This window comes from Rhamphochromis longiceps, linkage group LG11 (genome assembly GCF_057381845.1).
Source record: "Rhamphochromis longiceps isolate RC_006_pf linkage group LG11, R_longiceps_female_GT1.1, whole genome shotgun sequence".
Taxonomy (NCBI): Eukaryota; Metazoa; Chordata; class Actinopteri; order Cichliformes; family Cichlidae; genus Rhamphochromis; species Rhamphochromis longiceps.
Genome location: NC_140567.1, coordinates 26,965,906 through 26,987,571, shown reverse-complemented (window position 1 = coordinate 26,987,571; position 21,666 = coordinate 26,965,906). Strand labels below are relative to the sequence as shown.

General features: G+C 43.0%; 3 protein-coding genes and 1 pseudogene across 3 annotated transcripts; 1 reads left to right on the top strand and 3 right to left on the bottom strand.

Annotated features, from left to right (window-relative positions):
* Positions 1–299: 299 nt before the first annotated feature.
* On the top strand, positions 300–2,590 carry LOC146659382 (uncharacterized; annotated as a pseudogene).
* Positions 2,591–8,213: 5,623 nt separating this feature from the next.
* On the bottom strand, positions 8,214–9,823 carry LOC146659381 (trypsin-1). The gene is made up of 6 exons (XM_085423396.1): positions 9,745–9,823; positions 9,397–9,547; positions 9,030–9,280; positions 8,786–8,922; positions 8,510–8,611; positions 8,214–8,388 (listed from the first exon to the last, which is right to left on the bottom strand). The coding sequence occupies exons 1-6, from the start codon at positions 9,782–9,784 to the stop codon at positions 8,341–8,343; spliced, it is 729 nt and encodes a 242-aa protein (XP_085279522.1). The 5' UTR covers positions 9,785–9,823; the 3' UTR covers positions 8,214–8,340.
* Positions 9,824–11,946: 2,123 nt separating this feature from the next.
* On the bottom strand, positions 11,947–13,578 carry LOC146659380 (trypsin-2). Its single transcript, XM_085423393.1, has 6 exons — positions 13,509–13,578; positions 13,129–13,279; positions 12,762–13,012; positions 12,518–12,654; positions 12,242–12,343; positions 11,947–12,121 (listed from the first exon to the last, which is right to left on the bottom strand). Exons 1-6 carry the CDS (start codon positions 13,546–13,548, stop codon positions 12,074–12,076), a joined length of 729 nt encoding a protein of 242 aa, XP_085279519.1. The 5' UTR covers positions 13,549–13,578; the 3' UTR covers positions 11,947–12,073.
* A 4,263-nt stretch (positions 13,579–17,841) lies between these two features.
* Positions 17,842–19,369, bottom strand: LOC146659379 (trypsin-1-like). Its single transcript, XM_085424191.1, has 6 exons — positions 19,291–19,369; positions 18,901–19,051; positions 18,532–18,782; positions 18,288–18,424; positions 17,976–18,113; positions 17,842–17,889 (listed from the first exon to the last, which is right to left on the bottom strand). The coding sequence occupies exons 1-6, from the start codon at positions 19,328–19,330 to the stop codon at positions 17,842–17,844; spliced, it is 765 nt and encodes a 254-aa protein (XP_085280317.1). The 5' UTR covers positions 19,331–19,369.
* Positions 19,370–21,666: the final 2,297 nt, after the last annotated feature.

The window sequence follows — 21,666 nt, the reverse complement described above, 5'->3', positions numbered from 1 at the left end:
GCCAAATGGCTCGGTAGCTAGCTAGCTAGCATTATACTCACCTTCATGTCTAACTGCTGACGTCGTTGGCTTAGTGCAATCTAGATCATCCAGTCTCTGCTTTTTGTATCTCTTCGAACGTGTGCTAACTGTGTAAGTCGCAGACGCACACAAATTTTTATCTTCTGCTCCATCCATGGCGCAGCAACTTGAACGAGCGCCTTCAGTGTGTCTGTTCGTGCCCCTTTGGCTTGACCTTCCAGAGCGCTCCACTGCCTGTCGCGCTCTGAGAGGAGGGGCTTTCCTTAATAAAGTTAACTGTGATTGGATGGTTGTATAAGCTCCTCTGCGTTTAAATTAAATTTGTTTTCCCTCCCTTTGGCAGCAGAACATATTTTTTTAGCATGAATCCAGCGGGTTAGATCTACATAACAAAGTCGGAGATACATTATAACAGGTGAGACAATCCTCTTTTTTGCGTGGGACTATTTTTGATTATAGGGCTTGTTTTATATAGCATGTGAAGTTCTTTAACTCTGAACCGATTTGCACTAGACTCCCATAGAGTATTTTACGGTGTTTCGAGGTGATAATAAAATAAATTACTCATTTTTTTCCACCAGAATGTCTTTGGGAATGAGATTGCGCGCCAGAATAGAAGGAAAACAAACTAAATATAAGGCACTAAGGCTCATTAAATGGCTGCAGAAGAAACACCTGCTAAAAAAGAAGCTTAGATGTCCTGTTTGTCACCATAAGATGAAAATGATTTCCGTGGTGAAGAAAGACCAATATATGTGGTATGTATAATGCATGATAATGTAGTGCATGTAGTAAATATAACAAAATATTTCGGTTATCAATGCAAGAGGGAGCATTAACCTCTTTTCATTATTATTTTCTTCATACTTAATTTTGTGATTATCTTTTCAATTAATGCTCTTGTTTAAGGGTCCATTTCTTTACTTAACTCATTGATATGTTCTCAGGTGTTGCAAAAGAGCAAGTCATAGGAGAGTTTCCAGAACAATTAGAACTGGCTCCCTCTTTGAGAAATCAAAAACATCTCTTTTCAGTTGGATGAAGTTCATTTACAGGTATATGTAGATGTAGACATTAATAGCAATGCACCTTTCATAATTGAACACCAATACGAGACTTGTGAAATAAAATTAGGGCCTCAGTAAGTAATAATTGCCTCAATTTCTATCACAGATTTTCACAAGGGCTCAGGCTCAGACAAGTAGATATGATCGATGATCAGAATCAGAATCAGAATACTTTATTGATCCCTGGGGGAAATTATTTTTTGTTACAGTGCTCAGATGAAGTGGCTGGCAGCTCCAGAACACTAAGTAGCATGGCAAGACACATTCGACATGTTTGTATACGTGCAATTAAAAGACACAGAATAAACAATGGACACCGTCTTGGTGGTGACAGAGAATTTGTGGTTATAGATGAAAGCTGTCTCCGTCATCAGCGAAAGGTTGGTAAACTCTCAGACAGGTTTGTTAGAATCAATGCAGATCTGACTGTGTCCTCTAAACATGGAAACCTTTACCATAAGTAAAAAAAAATTAGTAGAAGCAACCATCTTTTTGAATGTTTCTTTGTAGATATTTAATTTTATTCTTTTTCATTTTAATTCTGTTTAATTTTATTCTTTTTGTTTTCAGTATGCACGTGGACGCTTTGGAAATGCATGGAAAAGGAAGAAATGGGTATTTGGAATGATGGGAATTAAAGACAAAAGGCGAAGGCTCGTGTTAAAACTTGTTGAAAAACGATCAAGGCGCCACCTTGTTCCTCTGATCAGACAGCATGTTAAGTTGGGTAGTGCCATTATCAGTGATGAGTGGAGAGCCTAGAAAAATGTTTTGACAAACATAGGGTACAGACATTACACTGTAAATCACAGCAGGTGGTTTGTAGATCCTCAATCTGGCAGTCATACACAGCATATCGAAAGGGCTTGGATGACCATCAAAGGACATGTCCGTAGACTAAGAGGAAATCGCACTGAGAAGTTGCTGGAGGAACACCTGATGGTTCTTGAGTGGTCATCTTGGCTTGGTTCGCGACACCCTGATGGACCACTGAGACGCTTATTTAAGGACATACAAAAAATATTTCCAGTTTGAACCAGTCTGGCATGAACTTTTTTTGGAGTGGGTGACTGTTTGGTGTTTTAAAAAACACATTTAATGTTACATGTGTTACTCTTACAATACATTGCCATTTTTGACAGTAGTTAAATGTTATTTCAAGCACTGATTGTAATTTAGGTCTAAGTGTTATAAATGGTGACATTATACATTTAAGACTCACTTTTGGCAATTATAAATGTTTATTAGTGATTAATAAATGTTGACATGTTTTAAACTTTACGACAAAGCTATCTTTTGTCATTTATAAATGTTTATTAGTGATTAATAAATGGTGTTATGCTTTACACTTTACAATAAGGCTCCCATTTGGCATTTATAAATGTTTATTAGTCCTTAATAAATGTTGACATGTTTTAAACTTTACAACAAAACTCTCTTTTGTCATTTATAATGTTTAGTAGTCATTAATAAATGGTGTTATGCTTTACACTTTACAATAAGGCTCCCATTTGGCATTTATAAATGTTTATTAGTCATAAATAAATGGTGTCATGCTTTACACTTTACAATAAGGCTCCCATTTGGCATTTATAAATATTTATTATTCATTAATAAATGGTTTTATGCTTTACACTTTACAACAAAGCTCCGATTGATAGTTGTGGATATTTATAATGCATTTCTGAAGTACAATTTTATATGATAAAAAATATGTTTACAAATGCTGATTGTGCTTACAGGATAGTAACTTAGTCTGAAATGTTTAATATAGCAACTCTAGATGAAATATATAGGTGAACACATTTGGCTCACTATTTGGCAAGAAACCGGTCAGTTTTTTTCCTCTTTCTCACCCTTAACTAATGCATAATAAACCATTAATAATGGTTTATAAAGCATTTACAAATTAATTAATAATATAGCTATAAACTATTTATTAGCATCTATAAGGGGAGCCTTATTGTAAAGTGGTACCCAAAAAATAAGTTGACAGTGAATATTATATGTATAAAGTATTCTTTCTTTTTTAATTTTAGGCCTCTTTGGTTTTTTACTTTAACTATTTTTTCTTTTCTTTTTTTGTTCTTTTGGGGGTTTTTTGTTTTGCTTTTTTCTTTTAAACGGTAGGACTCCTTCACCTTGGTCGCTCCCCTCACCTCAGGTGTCCACCATTTGGTCCCGTGGTTACCACCACGACAGGCACCAACTACCTTGCGGCTGCAGCTCCGTGCAGCGGCTTCGGCAATGGAGGTGATGAACATGGTCCATTCGGACTCAATGTCTCCAGTCTCCCTTGGAATGCTGTTGAAGCTCTGCAGGAGGTGTGCTTTGAAGATCTTGCGGATCGGGACCTCTGCTAGATGTTCCCAGCACACCCTCACTGTACGTGAGCCAGGTCTGTCCAGTGTCCTCCCTCGCCACCTGATCCAACTCACCACCAGGTGGTGATCAGTTGACAGCTCAGCCCCTCTCTTTACCCGAGTGTCCAAAACATATGGCCTCAGGTCTGGTGATACGATTACAAAATCGATCACCGACCTATGGCCTAAAGTGTTCTGGTGCCACGTGCACTTATGGACACACTTTTTTTTTTTTTTTTTTTTTTTTTAAGTTAACATGTTCTTTATTTTTTTTTTTTTTGGCCTGTCCCGTTTGGCTCTTTTGCCATCAGAATTGTTGTCTAAAGGCAAAGAAAGATGCCCAACGGATTTACTTTACCAAACTGACCATCCCAGCCTTGCCGTAATGGTCCATTTGATTCACCTTTTATTGTTTATTTTATTTTCACTTACTGAATACGGGACAGACTTGACTGGGGGAAAGAAGGGGAGAAAGAAAGAGGGAAAGAGAAACAGCTGAGAAGAGGGACGGGGGAGAAGGGCAAAAGACAAAAACCAACAGAACGGGCAGAGAAAAAAGAATGCATATATCAATCACCTGGATCACCTGCTGAGAAAGAAAAAAGAAAGCAAGCAGAAGAGAACAAGAGTAATAGAATAAACAACATCACAATGATATATGGGAATATGACAGTAAATACTAAATGTTAAACATTATTGTGCAGCACATAAGATCAACAGAACACAGTGTGCTTTGAGGTAGGAGCCAAAAAGGGTGTAGTTTGTGGGTGTGATCACCCGTGTGTACACCTGTGAGCATGGACGCGCTTGTTTTTTGTTTTTTTAAAAGGTTCCTTCATGTAATAATCTGCTAGAGGGTGTGGGGGGGCCACAGCCCCGTCCTCCAGGGCGTGAAGCAGGTGTGGAGGAGATCAAAACTCCAGACATCCAGAGGCCCCCAGAACACAAGAGACCAAGGAAGACCAACAGAGGGGCAGCTGCGCCACTGTCCCGGAAAGAGCTGAGGAGAGTCCCAGATGAGGGCTCACTCAGCAGCCGCGGAGCAGAAGCCAGGGGGAGTTGCAGTGACGCGCCCGTGAGCTCCGCCGGCAGCCAGCTGCGCCTGAGTGACCGAGCCCCAGGCCGAGAGGCCGGGGGCACCCCACCTCCGAAGTGGCCCGAGCGAGCCCCAGGCTCCAGGCCCCGATAAGCAGCCGCCAAGGAGTGAGCCGGTGTGTACCTGGACGCCCATCCCCGGACACAAAGAACCACCAACGCACCGATGTCTGAGGGGGTCCGCCACTGGCAGGGGAAGTGGTGGTAGGGGGAGATAGGCCTCCAAACCTTGGAGGGCCTGAGATGTCCCCAGAGAGGTGGCGCCTGACACCCAACCTGACATATAGACACAGACATACAGGCACACACAGATACAAACATCCATTCCCCCCCTCATGCTCTCATATACACTTACTCCACACTCAACCAACGTGGAGTCAGACATAAAGAGACGTTGTACACACGATCACACTCCCCAAGCGTACTCTACAAACCGGGTCTAGGTGCCCCCGCCCCTGGAGGGGGGAACTGCACCCAGACCCAGGTGGTGTTTCCCTTTTCCCTGCGGTGGGGGGAGGCAGACCGCCCCGACTCCGCAGCAGCAGGAAGGCTCCACACTCCAGACCGCAGTCGGACGGCCAACTCCTCCTCCTAGTCCTAGCCCCCCTGCTCCAGCAGGTCGCAGAGAATGGGGGTGAGAGAAGACTCCGAACCTCCCTCCACCCGCTCATTGTAATGTTGATGCATGTGTGTTCTAAGGTGCATTTAAAACCCAGGAGGGCTTGGAGCTACCTGCCAGAGAGCAGCAGGTAAGCGCATGGTCCCTCCTGCTAGCCCTCAATGTCTAAGTGTATTTAAAATTGAGAGGTGGGCAATGATGCCAGGGGTGGGGTGTACACCCTGATGGTACTTTGGACTCCGTGTATCGTGCCCACCCCCAAGATCCTATATGTATGTGTAATGAGAGTGTGAGTAATGTGAATGTCTAAGTTGTGGGATAAAATTGAGGCAGAGGCAGCCAGAAGGGGACAGAGGGGGGGGTAGCCTCCTCTGCACCCTGGTGACATACCCCTACTCCAAGGCCCTGCATGTGTGGGTGGTTGTGGAGGAGCGGGAAGAGGGAGGCAGCTGGAGATGGGGAGGGAAGGAAGGGAGGGGCAAGTGACCCCTCCCTGGGGCCAGCTGCCCCGCTGTCCCCAGTAGGCACCCCCATACTCCGCGACCCGCCAGGGAAAGGGGGCCCAGGCCCATCCAGACCGGGCCCAGTGCAGCAGCGCCGCCCGGCCCCACAGAGCCCGGGACAGTCCACCCAACCCCACCACAGAGAAAACTGCACCCACCCCACCATCCACTCATCTTCCAGACTACATAAGACAATAAACACCCAGGCTGAGATCTTCCTCCACCTCTCCTGTATCTCCCCCTCCTGCAGAGGCAGCTCCTGAGGAGAGGAAAGCTCCTGCAAGATGTGACAATCTCCCCCACCAGTTGAAGAGCCCCCCAGGTGGCTCGACGCACCGGCGGCACCCTGCTCCAGGGCTGGGCCCCCATGCACCCACCCGCCCACAACCCCGGCAACACACCAACCAGGACCCAAGCCCCCGAGGCCCGGTCCGGGTCCCAGCCCAGAGACGAAGCGCCCCCAGAACCTCACGCCCATCCCGGACCCACCCAGGGGCAGCCAGGCTACCAGGTCAGTAACCCACGTCCGTCAGCACAGACCCTCCCCTAGCCCCGCTGCACGCAGCCGCGAGGAAACAGTCACCGGAGAGCCAACAGAGCCCCTAACCGGACATGACCGCTACCCCGGGTTGAGCCCCCCAAGGAAGATGCCTCCGGGGAACCCCCCGACGCCCTAAGCCTGTCCCTACCCCCACACCAATCACAACAGTGAAGGCGGGACCAAACTATGACCCCCCACCCCCACTAGGTGATGGAGCTGATCAAAGGAGCCCAGAGCAATTGATCTGATGTGGTGGCAGAGGCTGTATCAAGACTAATGTAATCTAATAGATAATTTCTATATTGGTTAGAATTAAGATTATTTTTATTTTTCCAGTTCATGAGGACTGTTTTCTTGGCTATGCATAGGGCAGTGAAAACCATATGGGCGATATTCTTTTCTGAAGTGACATTATCTAAGCTGCCCAACAAACACACTAAGGGGGAAGTTGGTACTTATGGACACTCTTATGTTCGAACAAGGTGTTCGTTATGGCCAAACTGTGGTTTGCACAGAAGTCCAATAATAAGACACTGCTCGGGATCAGATCCGGGAGGCCGTTCCTCCCAGTCACGCCCTTCCAGGTCTTGCTGTCATTACCCACATGAGCACTGAAGTCTCCCAGTAGGACAAAAGAGTCCCCAGGAGGCCCCACTCAGGGACTACAAGAAAGCTGGGTACTCTGAACTGCCGCTCGGCACACAAGCACAGACCACAGTCTGGACCCATTCCCTGACCCTAAGGCGAAGGGAACAAACCCTCTCGTCCACTGGGAGAAACCCCAATATACTAGCAGCAAGCCAAGGGGATAACAACATATCCACCCCAGCCCAACGCCTCTCACCAGGGGCAACTCCAGACTGAGACAGAGTCCAGCCCCTCTCCAGGAGACTGGTTCCAGAGCCCAGGCCATGCGTTGAGGTGAGCCCGACTATATCGAGCGGGTACCTCTCAACCTCACGCACTAGGTCAGGCTTCTTCCCCACCAGAGAGGTCACATCCCATGTCCCAATTGCCAGTCTTGGTAGCCGGGGATCGGTCCGCCAGGGCCTCCGCTCCTGGCCGCCGCCCGACTCACATTGTACCCAACCCCTACAGTGCCTCCTGCGGGTGGTGAGCCAGCAGGAAGATGGGCCCATGTCCCTCTTTCGAGCTGTGCCCGGCCAGGCCCCATGGACTAGGGCCCGGCCACCAGACGCTCGCCCTCAGACACCCTCCCCGGGGCTGGCCCCATGGCGGGGCCCCGGTAACCCTATCCCGGGCAGGGTGAACTGTTCCCTCGATGGCCTTTTCATAGGGGTCAAAAATTATGTTTGCAAACATAATTTAGTTTTTTTTTAAAGGTTCTTACTAAAATAATTTGTTATCATTTTAAAGATGAAAATATATCCTGAAAAAAAAATACATCAAAGTTATCTAGAAAACAGGCAGAATGACTATATATATTTCTTTTTGACTTATAATCATGTCGTGTACTGTGTGATGTCCAAATAAAGTACAGTGGAAACATTTTTTAAAAGCCAGAAATCACACATTCTGACACCATAGGGTTAGGGATTATATTGATTTATCCCTCACATGGATAATTACTTCAGCAGATAATAATTGAATTAATGCAGGGATACTTTTGCATAAAGTTTCTTAACCTAGCTTTGAAAAGGTGCTGTTTAGGTATTAGGAATATGTTTAATAGTAGGTTTACTGTTGTAAATAAGATGTTATTGTTATAAATTACTGTGCAGTGCTCGCTAGAATGTACATGCACTACAGCTGGTTTCTGTCTTAATTCTGAACTCTGGCCACGTGTAAAGTTACACAGTAAGAGTGACTGATGATGATGTCTTGCGACAGTGGTAACAGCAGTTCAGATGATTTATGTACAAAGTAACTGCCTTTCTCCTACTTCCTAAATTCCAGGATATGATTGTAAAATGTTTGTTTTACTATTTTAAATATCAAAAAAAACAGTTTTGTAGGAAAACAGAAGGTAAAAAAAAATGGAAGTCAAGGTGAATAACTTTATTGATTTAGGTGGCTTCTGACTGCAAGTTGTTTAGAACTCGACAACAACAATGGAGTTAAAATGATAGAAGAATTGCAGCAGAGTCGGAAAGAAGTTGAAGGATCAGACTTAATAGCTGGCCATGGTTTGCTGAATCCAGTCATTGAAGATGCAGACCTGTGAATGGAAACAGATCAAGGTTTGTTATTAAAAAGAGGATGATGGGATGATGAACGTTCTACAATGAGAACTTAGTTTAAGAGAGCTGTTTACATTCATGAAACTTATTTAGCTTTACCTTGGTATAGACACCAGGGTGGTCCCTCTCAGCACATCCGTAGCCCCAGGACACAATACCCTGCAGCTCACCGTTGCACACAACAGGACCACCAGAGTCACCCTGAAAATAAAAGTAAAGAAAACAAAGATGGATGTCAAGAAATAATTATTTAAATCTAATTAAATATAAATTAAATGTGTTGTTGTCATTGTGGGATACATCCATGCTTGTGGCATTTTAAGAAAGCTTTACTATTCGAGAAGGGGACAGTTGCAGGTTTGACTTATTACATACCTGGCAAGAGTCCTTGCCTCCCTCCAGGTATCCAGCGCAGAACATGGAGTCAGTGATCATGCCAGGGTAGGAGTTATTACAGTCACTGTAGGACAGGATGGGGATGTTCAGGCACTGCAGCCTGTCCTGATCAGCAGCTGCAATGTTTGAAACAGAGTATGGATGAACAACGATTCATGCTGATGGAACCAAATGTCATGAAACATTTTTAACTTTAAACTGCTAACGTGCAGAAGTTACTCACTAGAGCTCATGGTGTTGCCCCATCCAGAGACTGTGCACATGGTGCCAGCGGGAGCACAGCTCCTGGGCAGAGCCACAGGCTGCACATAACTGTTGAGGGAGGCAGGCTGGCTCAGCTGGATCAGCATGATGTCATTGTCAATATTCCAGGAATCATACTGTGGATGGCGGATGACACGGGAGGAGTCGATGAACTGCTCAGTTCCCTCATTGACCGAAATGTCGTGCTCTCCCAGACGCACCTGGATACGACTGAAAACATTTGAAAAACAGAAAGAATAGATTCAAACACTCAGAAACTACCAACAAATATTAATTGTGGATCACTCACTTAAATAAGATTTAAAATCTTACTGAAATATACTTACGATTTGTAGCAGTGAGCAGCAGACACAATCCAGTTCTGATTGATCAGGGAGCCACCACAGAAGTGGTAGCCAGAGTTCAGAGACACCTGATGGGGCTCAGAGTAAGGTGTGCACTCAAACCCTCCGACGATCTTGTCGTCATCCAGGGCAACTGAAAACACAAGTGTAAACAAACTGTTTACTCCTACACTTTTACATCAGGAGGGAAACATCTATGCTGTTTGATTTCCAGTCAAATGCATAAATCAAACCTATTTGATTGGCCACAGAAACATATGAAATTTGAGATAATAAAGCTATGGGGAATAAAGGTGTGATCTGAGAAAAGCCTTAAAACTTCACACTCACAAGCAGCTCCAATGAGCAGAACAAAGACCAGAGACCTCATGATTGCTGAGTGATCCTTTAGATGAGAGGACTTCACCTGGAGCTCTCATTTATATCCACAGAGAGAGCTGCCCAGCTCTCTGGGCAATCCTATTGGTTAGCGAGGAGCCAATCTCTTTGGTGGGTCATTGGGCTGGAGACCAGATTAACATAGGAATAGCTTTCTTTTTAAAATCTTGATATAAATCATGCACTTAAATAGAAAAAATCCTAATAATATGTATATTGTACTCATGTGGCTTTCCAATGTACCAAAACACACTTATACACTTAGATTTTGGTTTAAAAAAAAACATGAAATAAAAAGTTAGCTTGTGTTCTCAGAAATTTGTGTGCATGTGTTTGGTCAGGTTATAGAGGTAAATATAACCTCTATATTTAGATATTTGTGGCTGGATAAGCAGGAGAAATGGATGAATGGAACACGGTATCTCACAGCTGTGTACTTCTCAGCACCTATGACCTAGAAACTAAAGTCACAAATGGACATTGAGGCTGCCATGAGCAAAAAATAAGTTGATAGTTAATATTATATGTATAAATTATTCTTTGTGGGTGTGAAATACCTCACTTTAAAGTAAATAATGAAATACCACAGTGTGAAAAATATCCAGACAATCAGCAACTCCAGGTGAGCTGATAAAGAAATTGATACAGAAGTAGTGACTTGCTGTACAGTAGGTTTATATTTATATATTTTTTTTAAATTTTAACGAAAGAACATCATATTATTTTTAATTGTGTGCTGTTTTTTCTTGTTAGATTTATAGAACATCTTATGTTAACATCCAGACTTTAGGGACTTATTTTTTTTTTTTATATTAGGCCTGTTTGGTTTTAGATTACTTTAATTACTTTTGTTTTGTTTTGTTTTGATTTTTTGTTGGCTTTTGTTGTTTTTTTTTTTCAAAGATAAAAACGCCATGACAGCTTTCATTATACATTTTGTCTTTGTGACTTTTCTGGGAATGTGTTTTTTGCCCCATGAAAAAACTGAACTGAGGTTCTTTTATGAAGCTGACAGACTGTTTGCAAGTTTAATTTCGTTTTTTTAAAAGGTTCTTACTAAAATAATTCGTTATCATTTTAAAGATGAAAATATATCCTGAAAAGAAATCCATCAAAGTTATCTAGAAAACAGAGGCAGTATGACTATATATATTTCTTTTTGACTTATAATCATGTCGTGTACTGTGTGATGTCCAAAAAAAAAGTACAGTGGAAACATTTTTTAAAAGCCAGAAATCACACATTCTGACACCATAGGGTTAGGGATTATATTGATTTATCCCTCACATGGATAATTACTTCAGCAGATAATAATAATAATAATAATAATAATAATACATTTTATTTAAATAGCGCCTTTCAAAGCACCCAAGGACACTGTACAACAGATAAAAACTGGAAATATACACAATGATAAAAATAACAATTGAATTAATGCAGGGATACTTTTGCATAAAGTTTCTTAACCTAGCTTTGAAAAGGTGCTGTTTAGGTATTAGGAATATGTTTAATAGTAGGTTTACTGTTTTAAATAAGATGCTATTGTTATAAATTACTGTGCAGTGCTCGCTAGAATGTACATGCACTACAGCTGGTTTCTGTCTTAATTCTGAACTCTGGCCACGTGTAAAGTTACACCATAAGAGTGACTGATGATGATGTCTTGCGACAGTGGTAACAGGCTCTGCCAATCAATTGCCATTGCATGTTAGAAAGGAGTAAAAAGACCCTTAAAAGGAGCCCACCCTATATCCAGATGGCCTCAGATTCAGTCGTACTTATGTCCACAGAAAAGGTTTGAAGCAGATTACATGAACTTACCAAATAAAAAAACTCAGAGACAGTCACTGATCAAAATTAGCTCAAAATTCTATTTAAGGATACATAGACTGTTGTATAGCAAACAATATATAAATATGTAATTTGTTATTACCAGTCCCAGATTATTGGGCATGTATCAATCCCTTTCTAAACAGCAGCAGCAGTGGCAAATTGAAGTAGAGAGAAGATTTCAGCAGTTCAGATGATTTATGTACAAAGTAACTGCCTTTCTCCTACTTCCTAAATTCCAGGATATGATTGTAAAATGTTTGTTTTACTATTTTAAATATCAAAAAACAGTTTTGTAGGAAAACAGAAGGCAAAAAATGGAAGTCAAGGTGAATAACTTTATTGATTTAGGTGGCTTCTGACTGCAAGTTGTTTAGAACTCGACAACAACAATGGAGTTAAAATGATAGAAGAATTGCAGCAGAGTCGGAAAGAAGTTGAAGGATCAGACTTAATAGCTGGCCATGGTTTGCTGAATCCAGTCATTGAAGATGCAGACCTGTGAATGGAAACAGATCAAGGTTTGTTATTGAAAAGAGGATGATGGGATGATGAACGTTCTACAATGAGAACTTAGTTTAAGAGAGCTGTTTACATTCAAGAAATTATTTAGCTTTACCTTGGTATAGACACCGGGGTGGTCCCTCTCAGCACATCCATAGCCCCAGGACACAATACCCTGCAGCTCACCGTTGCACACAACAGGACCACCAGAGTCACCCTGAAAATAAAAGTAAAGAAAACAAAGATGGATGTCAAGAAATAATTATTTAAATCTAATTAAATATAAATTAAATGTGTTGTTGTCATTGTGGGATACGTCCACTCTTGTGGCATTTTAAGAAAGCTTTACTATTCGAGAAGGGGACAGTTGCAGGTTTGACTTATTACATACCTGGCAAGAGTCCTTGCCTCCCTCCAGGTATCCAGCGCAGAACATGGAGTCAGTGATCATGCCAGGGTAGGAGTTATTACAGTCACTGTAGGACAGGATGGGGATGTTCAGGCACTGCAGCCTGTCCCGATCAGCAGCTGCAATGTTTGAAACAGAGTATGGATGAACAACGATTCATGCTGATGGAACCAAATGTCATGAAACATTTTTAACTTTAAACTGCTAACGTGCAGAAGTTACTCACTAGAGCTCATGGTGTTGCCCCATCCAGAGACTGTGCACATGGTGCCAGCAGGAGCACAGCTCCTGGGCAGAGCCACAGGCTGCACATAACTGTTGAGGGAGGCAGGCTGGCTCAGCTGGATCAGCATGATGTCATTGTCAATATTCCAGGAATCATACTGTGGATGGCGGATGACACGGGAGGAGTCGATGAACTGCTCAGTTCCCTCATTGACCGAAATGTCGTGCTCTCCCAGACGCACCTGGATACGACTGAAAACATTTGAAAAACAGAAAGAATAGATTCAAACACTCAGAAACTACCAACAAATATTAATTGTGGATCACTCACTTAAATAAGATTTAAAATCTTACTGAAATATACTTACGACTCGTAGCAGTGAGCAGCAGACACAATCCAGTTCTGATTGATCAGGGAGCCACCACAGAAGTGATAGCCAGAGTTCAGAGACACCTGATGGGGCTCAGAGTAAGGTGTGCACTCAAACCCTCCGACGATCTTGTCGTCATCCAGGGCAACTGAAAACACAAGTGTAAACAAACTGTTTACTCCTACACTTTTACATCAGGAGTGAAACATCTATGCTGTTTGATTTCCAGCCCAAAGTACATTGTATTTGATTAGAATCATTGTGAAGCTGCAGCCATGAGCAGCTAAAGTTATGTTGGATGAAGTTTTAGTCTAATAAGAAAAACATCTGCCAGTCAGAGAGGAAGACAATCTGCTCAGATAAAACTTCACACTCACAAGCAGCTCCAATGAGCAGAACAAAGATCAGAGACCTCATGGTTGCTGAGTGATTCTGGAGATGAGAGGACTTCACCTGGAGCTCTCATTTATATCCACAGGAGAGCTGCCCAGCTCTCTGAGCACTCCTATTGGTCAGCAAAGAGCCAATCTCTTGTGTGGCTCGTTGGGGTTGGTGATTTGTTTGAATAGAGATGGCTTATTTTTTTAGAAATATCTTGATATAAATCATGCACATAAATAGATTACTCTTTTGTATCATTGTATTAATCTATATTTTAATTTCTAGTAACTTATTACAATTTTTTTTTGTAATACTGGGAAAAGTTAATTTCAATCCTGCCAATATTTGATGACAGTAATGAGCAGAATAGTGAAAAGGGATGGCTTTCTTTTTAGCAAATGAGGAAAATTTCATAGGAATGTTTGAAAATAGGATTATTTTATTTCTTAAATAGTTTTTTGTGGTTGTTTCTGTAGCCTCGCAGACCTGAACTGTTTCACTTCAATAAGCACTTAAGGGTCACTTTTTCCCTATGCCCAGACTTTTATGCACTGACAGTGGAGCATGATATAATAACAAATCCTAGTGGTTTTAATATCTCCAACAGAACTCTTTCAAAGGATTCCTTTGTATATGCAACCATTTTCATGCATAAGCTCTCATAAAATACAAATTTAAATGTATATTTTCATAAAACAATAGACTAATAAGTCAGCCCCTATTGTTTGAAATTAGTGTGTCTCTGGTCAGACTTCGACAAAGGTAAATATAATCTCTATATTTAGATATCTGGAACACACTATCTCACATCTGTGTGTTTCACAGCACTTGAAAACTAAATTCACACTGGACATTGAAGTGCTGTGAGCAGCAAATTAAAAACCTTCTTACCTAAAGTAGGATTTCTTACAGTAAATCTGTGAAGGGGGCGATCGTGGCTCAAGAGTTGGCAGTTCGTCTTGTTATCAGAAGGTTGCTGGTTCGAGCCCCGGCTCCGACAGTCTCGGTCGCTGGGCAAGACACTTCACCCGTTGCCTGGTGGTGGTCAGAGGCCCCGGTGGCGCCAGTGTCCAGCAGCCTCCCCTCTGTCAGTGCGTCCCAGGGCAGCTGTGGCTACAATGTAGCTTGCCATCACCTGTGTGTGTGGATGACTGAATGTAGTGTAAAGTGCTTTGGGGTCTATCGGGACTAAGTAAAGCGCTATACAAATACAGGCCATTTAGGAGTGGAGGAAGTGGTTGTCCTGTGGCGGTTTTCATTCTGATTTTGTATTCATCATATTTTTTTGTTGTTCTAGAGTTTTTCTGGCCCTCCTGTGTTTACATTTATGTGATATCTCTTGTGTTTTGTCAGTTTTGTCTTTTGCCTGTTACGTCGATGTGTCTCAGTGTCAGTCTCAGTCTTAGGTTCCTGTTTTATTTTGATAGTCTCTTGTCCTGTGTGTGTTGTGTTCAGTTTTGCGTCCCTCGTGCGCCTAAATTGATTCTGTTGACCCTGCTGCTTGTTTTCCCCACCTGTGTCTCTTTCCCTGATTGCCTCAAGTTGGTGGGTAACAGACGTCTCTGAAAACGTTGGAGCACTTTTGCAAATGTGTGATATCTTGATAAATCCCACAGATATTTGAAGTTTACACAGCTACATCCTCGCCTGATAATATCTTAAAAGTTTATAAGAGTAATAAGAGTAGTATTAAATCTAAGTTGCTGCTGCCATTGTTGAAAATTGGAATTAGCTGTGCCGTGCTATGAATTCTGGGATAGGCTGAGCCACGAAGGATACACCCAATCCATCCTTCAAATCTGGGGAAATAAAGGACGCATTTGTCAGCCGCATTTGGAGGAGTCTTCGAATTTGGGCAGCCTTTGTCATGTCGCTGTGTGACGTAATCGGCCTCAGGAGGATGCAGCCTCTGAATTTGGACACAGCTTTTGCATTCCAAGCAAAGGGGAACTTTTGTTAATGCACAATTTCCTGGTATAGATTAAACTGATGCTCACATCAGAGCAACAATCAGAAGAAAGCCTGTTGCTAGGACTGATCAAAGGCAAAGTTCATTTTGAAAGGACTACCTGACAGAAGCCTTGATAAAAGCGTGGGTTTGTGCAAACTGTGTAAAAAGGAGTTTGCATACCACCGAAGCACTTCAACCTTATGGTACCATCTAAATACAAAACAGCAAGGACCGAAACAGTTGGAGCTGTTAGCACTATGAGTCTCAGTCCGAGTACCAAAAAAGGTGTCGGCAGCCCAAACTTGATGAAATGACTGACTTCTGATCTCCAAAAGTTGATTCTTTTCATCTGGACGTAGCGTTTTGTGGGAGAAACGTTTCGTCACTCATCCGAGTGACTTCTTCCGTCTCAGCTGACTGCAGGTTTCCCCAATCTTATAAACACTACATTTGCATAATGACTGAAACCAGCCCACTGAGGGAACAATGAGCTGGGAGGTCAGTTCCTTCATCATAATTATGCAAATTCTCATGACCATTGGTCAACAACCACTGACCAAAACCCACTGATCAATGGCCATGAGTACCATTCACAGAGAGTTGGGGAATGGCTGCAATCACAGCATTGTAAGATGGCAATTTACTTTCCTGGATGATTGAGAATGCATCAAGACTGACTTCAGGGCAAAATTAGTAAGTCAACATCAGACAAACTTACTCTTGCAAAATGGATTGCTCTGGACTGTAGACCACTATTGGTGGTAAAAGATAGGGGGTTAGACAATGTGCTACAGTTAGTGTCAGGTGATCCAACTTTTCAACTGCTGTGCTGAACGACTATTTCAAGTAAAATTCAACAGCTTGAAAAGCAAGCAAAATTAGATGCATTACAGACAGCCCTGCTAATATGGAGGAACTGCACCAGCAGCAAACAAGACTGGGGCAACACAAAGAGCCACTCATACAGGATGTTTCCACATGATGGAATTCAACGCTGGATATGGTTTCTTGTCTACTAAAGAATCAAGAGGCTGTCTCGCTGCTTTAGACAAAAAAAAAGCACAAGTTAGTCATTTTAACTCCATCAGAGCTGGTAAAACTCCAAAAGCTGGTGACTGTCCTTGCAGCCAAATAAAGCTATTTTTTAACTTTGTTAGTGTTTCTTCAAAAAGCTCTATAGTTGACAGTTACTGTGTAGATGAATAATTACTTTCTTGAACTGTCTACTACAGGTTTGTGACTGAGCTTCTTGGAGGTGAGACATATGTCTTAGGTTTAGTAGTTTTAACTGCTTTCTGCCATCTGCATCACACCATGGAGGCCTCTGATGATGACTCAAACTACTTGGTGAAATTTAAGACTGCCTTCACAAAGGACCTATCCCAACGTGTAACTACACTCAACCATCAGTGGCTCAAGATAGCTACTGTGCTTGACCCAGGCTTTAAGGATTTAAAGTGTCTTGCAAGGGGAGAGCGAGAAGAGGTTTGGACCAGCCTTGAGGTCCTGCTGCAGGAACAGTGTAAAGATGCCAGCACAAAGGAGCCAGCAAAGGCAAAGAGCCTCCACCTCTCTTCATTGTCTTCAGACTCTGGGGCAAATTTTCTTGAGCAATTAAATGCGATTCATCGAGACTAATAAATTAAAAAGCTTCTAAGTAATCAGATTAATTTTATTCTGATTACTTAGAAGTAATCAGATTAAAATACAACAAAACATACAAAATATGTTTGGGATCTTATGCCTGGCAGGTGTGTTCACCTGTCACAGAGTAAAGAGTTGTTATACAGCTTTACAGAGAACGGTAGGAATAATTTCCCAAAGTGTTCTTTATGGCAGTGAGGTTGAATCAGTCTGATGGAGAAGGAGATCTGCCACCTCAGAAGTGTGAAATGGAGTGAGTGGAATGGGTTTTCCATGATGGAGGCCAGTTTGTTCAGTGTCCGCCTGTCCCTCACTGACTCAAAGACCTCCAAATTCTGACCAATGATGCTTCCAGCCTTGCGGATTAGTTTGTTGATCCTGCTGGCATCTCTGGCACTGATTTATCTTCTTTTTTTTTTGTCAAACAATTTGCAGATAATCAGGTAAAACTAATGAAGGTCAAGGTGTATAACGTTCTGTGTGTGCCTTACATTTATATGTACAATACTGTGAATGACTGTCTGCTACATCTTAAATAGCTGTTGGCTATCATGTCTATGTTAGTTCTTTATTGATCAAATGTATATATTGTAAAACAAATGAAAAAACAGTACTCAGTTTGTGTGATTTTATTGATTTAGTTGACTGCATGTTATTCAGAACTCTACAGAAGAGCAGAGTTAAACTGGTTAAAAAAAATGCAGCCAAGCAGAGTGGTGATCGAAGGATCAGACTTAATAGCTGGCCATGGTTTGCTGAATCCAGTCGTTGAAGATGCAGACCTGTGAATGGAGACAGATTGAGATTTGTTAATGTAGACAGGATGATGAAGTTTAACTGAAGCCACACAATGTGAATTGAATATGACATAACTGTTTAAATTAAAGAAAGCATATAGTTTTACCTTGGTATAGACACCGGGGTGGTCCCTCTCAGCACATCCATAGCCCCAGGACACAATACCCTGCAGCTCACCGTTGCACACAACAGGACCACCAGAGTCACCCTGAAAATAAAAGTAAAGAAAACAAAGATGGATGTCAAGAAATAATTATTTTAATCTAATTAAATATAAATTAAATGTGTTGTTGTCATTGTGGGATACGTCCACTCTTGTGGCATTTTAAGAAAGCTTTACTATTCGAGAAGGGGACAGTTGCAGGTTTGACTTATTACATACCTGGCAAGAGTCCTTGCCTCCCTCCAGGTATCCGGCGCAGAACATGGAGTCAGTGATCATGCCAGGGTAGGAGTTATTACAGTCACTGTAGGACAGGATGGGGATGTTCAGGCACTGCAGCCTGTCCTGATCAGCAGCTGCAATGTTTGAAACAGAGTATGGATGAACAACGATTCATGCTGATGGAACCAAATGTCATGAAACATTTTTAACTTTAAACTGCTAACGTGCAGAAGTTACTCACTAGAGCTCATGGTGTTGCCCCATCCAGAGACCCTGCACATGGTGCCAGCAGGAGCACAGCTCCTGGGCAGAGCCACAGGCTGCACATAACTGTTGAGGGAGGCAGGCTGGCTCAGCTGGATCAGCATGATGTCATTGTCAATATTCCAGGAATCATACTGTGGATGGCGGATGACACGGGAGGAGTCGATGAACTGCTCAGTTCCCTCATTGACCGAAATGTCGTGCTCTCCCAGACGCACCTGGATACGACTGAAAACATTTGAAAAACAGGAAATTAGTATAAAACTTCCAATAAAAATTTATTTTGCACAACTTTGGTCTGAAAATCAGACCTGTAATCTTATAGATCTTATAGAAATATACTTACGATTTGTAGCAGTGAGCAGCAGACACAATCCAGTTCTGATTGATCAGGGAGCCACCACAGAAGTGGTAGCCAGAGTTCAGAGACACCTGATGGGGCTCAGAGTAAGGTGTGCACTCAAACCCTCCGACGATCTTGTCGTCATCCAGGGCAACTGAAAACACAAGTGTAAACAAACTGTTTACTCCTACACTTTTACATCAGGAGTGAAACATCTATGCTGTTTGATTTCCAGTCAAATGCATAAATCAAACCTATTTGAGTGCATACAGAAACATAATTAATTTTCCACTTTGAGATAATAAAGCTATGATGATTAATGGTGCGATCTGGGAAGAAAGCCAACCAACTGTTAGCAGAGAAGAAGCCTTAAAACTTCTCACAAACACTCACAAGCAGCTCCAATGAGCAGAACAAAGACCAGAGACCTCATGGTTGCTGAGTGATCCTACAGATGAGAGAACTTCACCTGGAGCTCTGATTTATATACACAGGGAGGGAGCTGGGGAGTTCCTATTGGTCATTGAGGAACCAATCTCTGTCTTTGAAACTGGCCTCGCTATTTGCATAGAGATGGCTTAATTTTTAGCAAACAAGGAAAGTCATAATGCAATGTGTGATGTAGACAGTTTTTGCTTCTCTATTATCCGTACTGACTTATGTTTCATATCTGTAATATATGTATACAAATTGTTAATATAAACCAAACAACTTGTTAGAAACTCTTTCCCTAATGCATCGTTAAAACAGTCACAGCAAAACAAATCATTTCATTTATGTGTAATGTTCTGACATTAATCCTGTGCAATATTCTATAAAGCAACTCTTAAGACCAAATTAAATTACGCAAATTTTATTTTGGTATAAATTTGATTAATTTAACTGTTAGCTGACGGAAATGGGAGTTTGGTTTGTTTTTCTGGTCACACTGTAAAGGTACATACCACGTCTCCAGTTACACGTCAGCCTTGTAATCTGGAAACTAAATTCAGATATGAAAGGTTTGCCTCTGCCCCAAGAAAGAAGGTGCGACAAATAAGGTGCCTAAGAAATACAGCAAGCTGTCCATACCTGAGGCCTTGGAAACTGCCAAGCAAAGACTCACAGCCTTGGCCAGCCGCTTGAGGAGGTACACCAGAGAGATAGAAGGCAGGAGAATAAACCAGCTGTTCTCCACAGAACCAGCAAAGGTGTACTCTCAGTGGCAAGGGAACAATAAGAGAACAGCACCACCAAGGCTGGAGACGGAGCAATACTGGAAGAGCATATGGGAGAAGGATGCAACCCATAACGGCAATGCTCAGTGGCTAGAGGATCTGAGGGCTGACCACAGCGACCTCCCTGAACAGGGTCCAGTAACCATCACAGTGGCAGATATCCAAGAAAGGGTCTCCAGTATGAAGAGTTGGACAGCACCAGGGCCCGACATGGTTCACGCCTACTGGCTGAAGAAGCTGACTGCACTCCACGAGCGTCTGGCAGCACAAATGAACCAGCTGCTAGTTAACGAGAGACACCCGGAATGGCTAACTGAAGGCCGGACGGTCCTGATCCCCAAGGACCCCAAGAAGGGACCGGTCCCCTCCAACTACCGACCAATAACCTGCCTCAGTACTACATGGAAGCTCCTGTCAGGCATCATATCGGCTAAGATGAACAGGCACATGGGTCAATACATGAGCGGGACACAGAAAGGAATTGGCAAGAATACCAGAGGCACAAAACACCAGCTACTGGTAGACAGAACAATCAGCCGAGACTGCAAGACCAGACTGACCAACCTGTGCACTGCCTGGATTGATTACAAGAAGGCCTATGACTCAATGCCCCACAGCTGGATACTGGAATGCCTAGAATTGTACAAGATCAATGGGACCCTAAGAGCCTTCATCAGGAACTCAATGGGGATGTGGCGTACAACACTAGAGGCCAACTCCAAGCCCATAGCACAAGTCACCATCAAGTGCGGGATCTACCAAGGAGATGCTCTGTCCCCACTGCTGTTCTGCATAGGCCTGAACCCCCTCAGTGAGATCATTAACAAGACTGGCTACGGATACCGACTACAGAACGGAGCAGTTGTCAGCCACCTCCTGTACATGGATGACATCAAGCTGTATGCCAAGAGTGAACGAGACATCGATTCACTGATCCACACTACCAGGCTATACAGCAATGACATTGGAATGTCGTTCGGACTGGAGAAGTGTAGTCGGATGGTAACAAAGAGAGGGAAGGTAGTCAGAACTGAGGGGATTGAACTACCAGAAGGCAACATTGCAGACATAGAGGACAGTTACAAGTACTTGGGGATCCCACAGGCGAATGGGAACCATGAAGAGGCCGCTAGAAAAGCTGCAACCACCAAGTACCTGCAGAGGGTCAGGCAAGTCCTGAGGAGTCAGCTGAATGGTAAGAACAAGATCCGGGCCATCAACACGTACGCCCTGCCCGTGATCAGGTACCCTGCTGGGGTAATAGGCTGGCCAAAGGAGGAGATAGAAGCCACTGACATAAAGACAAGAAAGCTCCTTACCATGCATGGAGGGTTTCACCCCAAATCCAGCACCCTGAGGCTGTACGCTAAGCGGAAGGAAGGGGGCCGGGGACTGGTGAGTGTCAGCACCACAGTCCAGGATGAGACAACGAACATCCAAGAATACATTAGGAAGATGGCCCCAACTGACCGAGTGCTCAGTGAATACCTCAGGCAGCAGAAACCCAAGAAAGAGGAGGGAGACGAGGAACCATCATGGAAGGACAGGCCCC

Excerpts from the sequence above, each read along its gene's own strand:
- LOC146659380 (XM_085423393.1), bottom strand. The coding sequence starts at position 13,548 with ATGAGGTCTCTGATCTTTGTTCTGCTCATTGGAGCTGCTT. Across the intron at positions 13,013-13,128 it reads GCTGCTCACTGCTACGAGTC|TCGTATCCAGGTGCGTCTGG; the intron begins GTAAGTATATTT and ends AAATGTTTTCAG. Across the intron at positions 12,122-12,241 it reads ACCCCGGTGTCTATACCAAG|GTCTGCATCTTCAATGACTG; the intron begins GTAAAGCTAAAT and ends TTCCATTCACAG.
- LOC146659381 (XM_085423396.1), bottom strand. The coding sequence starts at position 9,784 with ATGAGGTCTCTGGTCTTTGTTCTGCTCATTGGAGCTGCTT. Across the intron at positions 9,281-9,396 it reads GCTGCTCACTGCTACAAATC|TCGTATCCAGGTGCGTCTGG; the intron begins GTAAGTATATTT and ends AAATGTTTTCAG. Across the intron at positions 8,612-8,785 it reads GAGGCAAGGACTCTTGCCAG|GGTGACTCTGGTGGTCCTGT; the intron begins GTATGTAATAAG and ends TTTTATTTTCAG.
- LOC146659379 (XM_085424191.1), bottom strand. The coding sequence starts at position 19,330 with ATGAGGTCTCTGGTCTTTGTTCTGCTCATTGGAGCTGCTT. Across the intron at positions 18,783-18,900 it reads GCTGCTCACTGCTACAAATC|TCGTATCCAGGTGCGTCTGG; the intron begins GTAAGTATATTT and ends AAATGTTTTCAG. Across the intron at positions 18,425-18,531 it reads GGGCAACACCATGAGCTCTA|CTGCTGATCAGGACAGGCTG; the intron begins GTGAGTAACTTC and ends CAAACATTGCAG.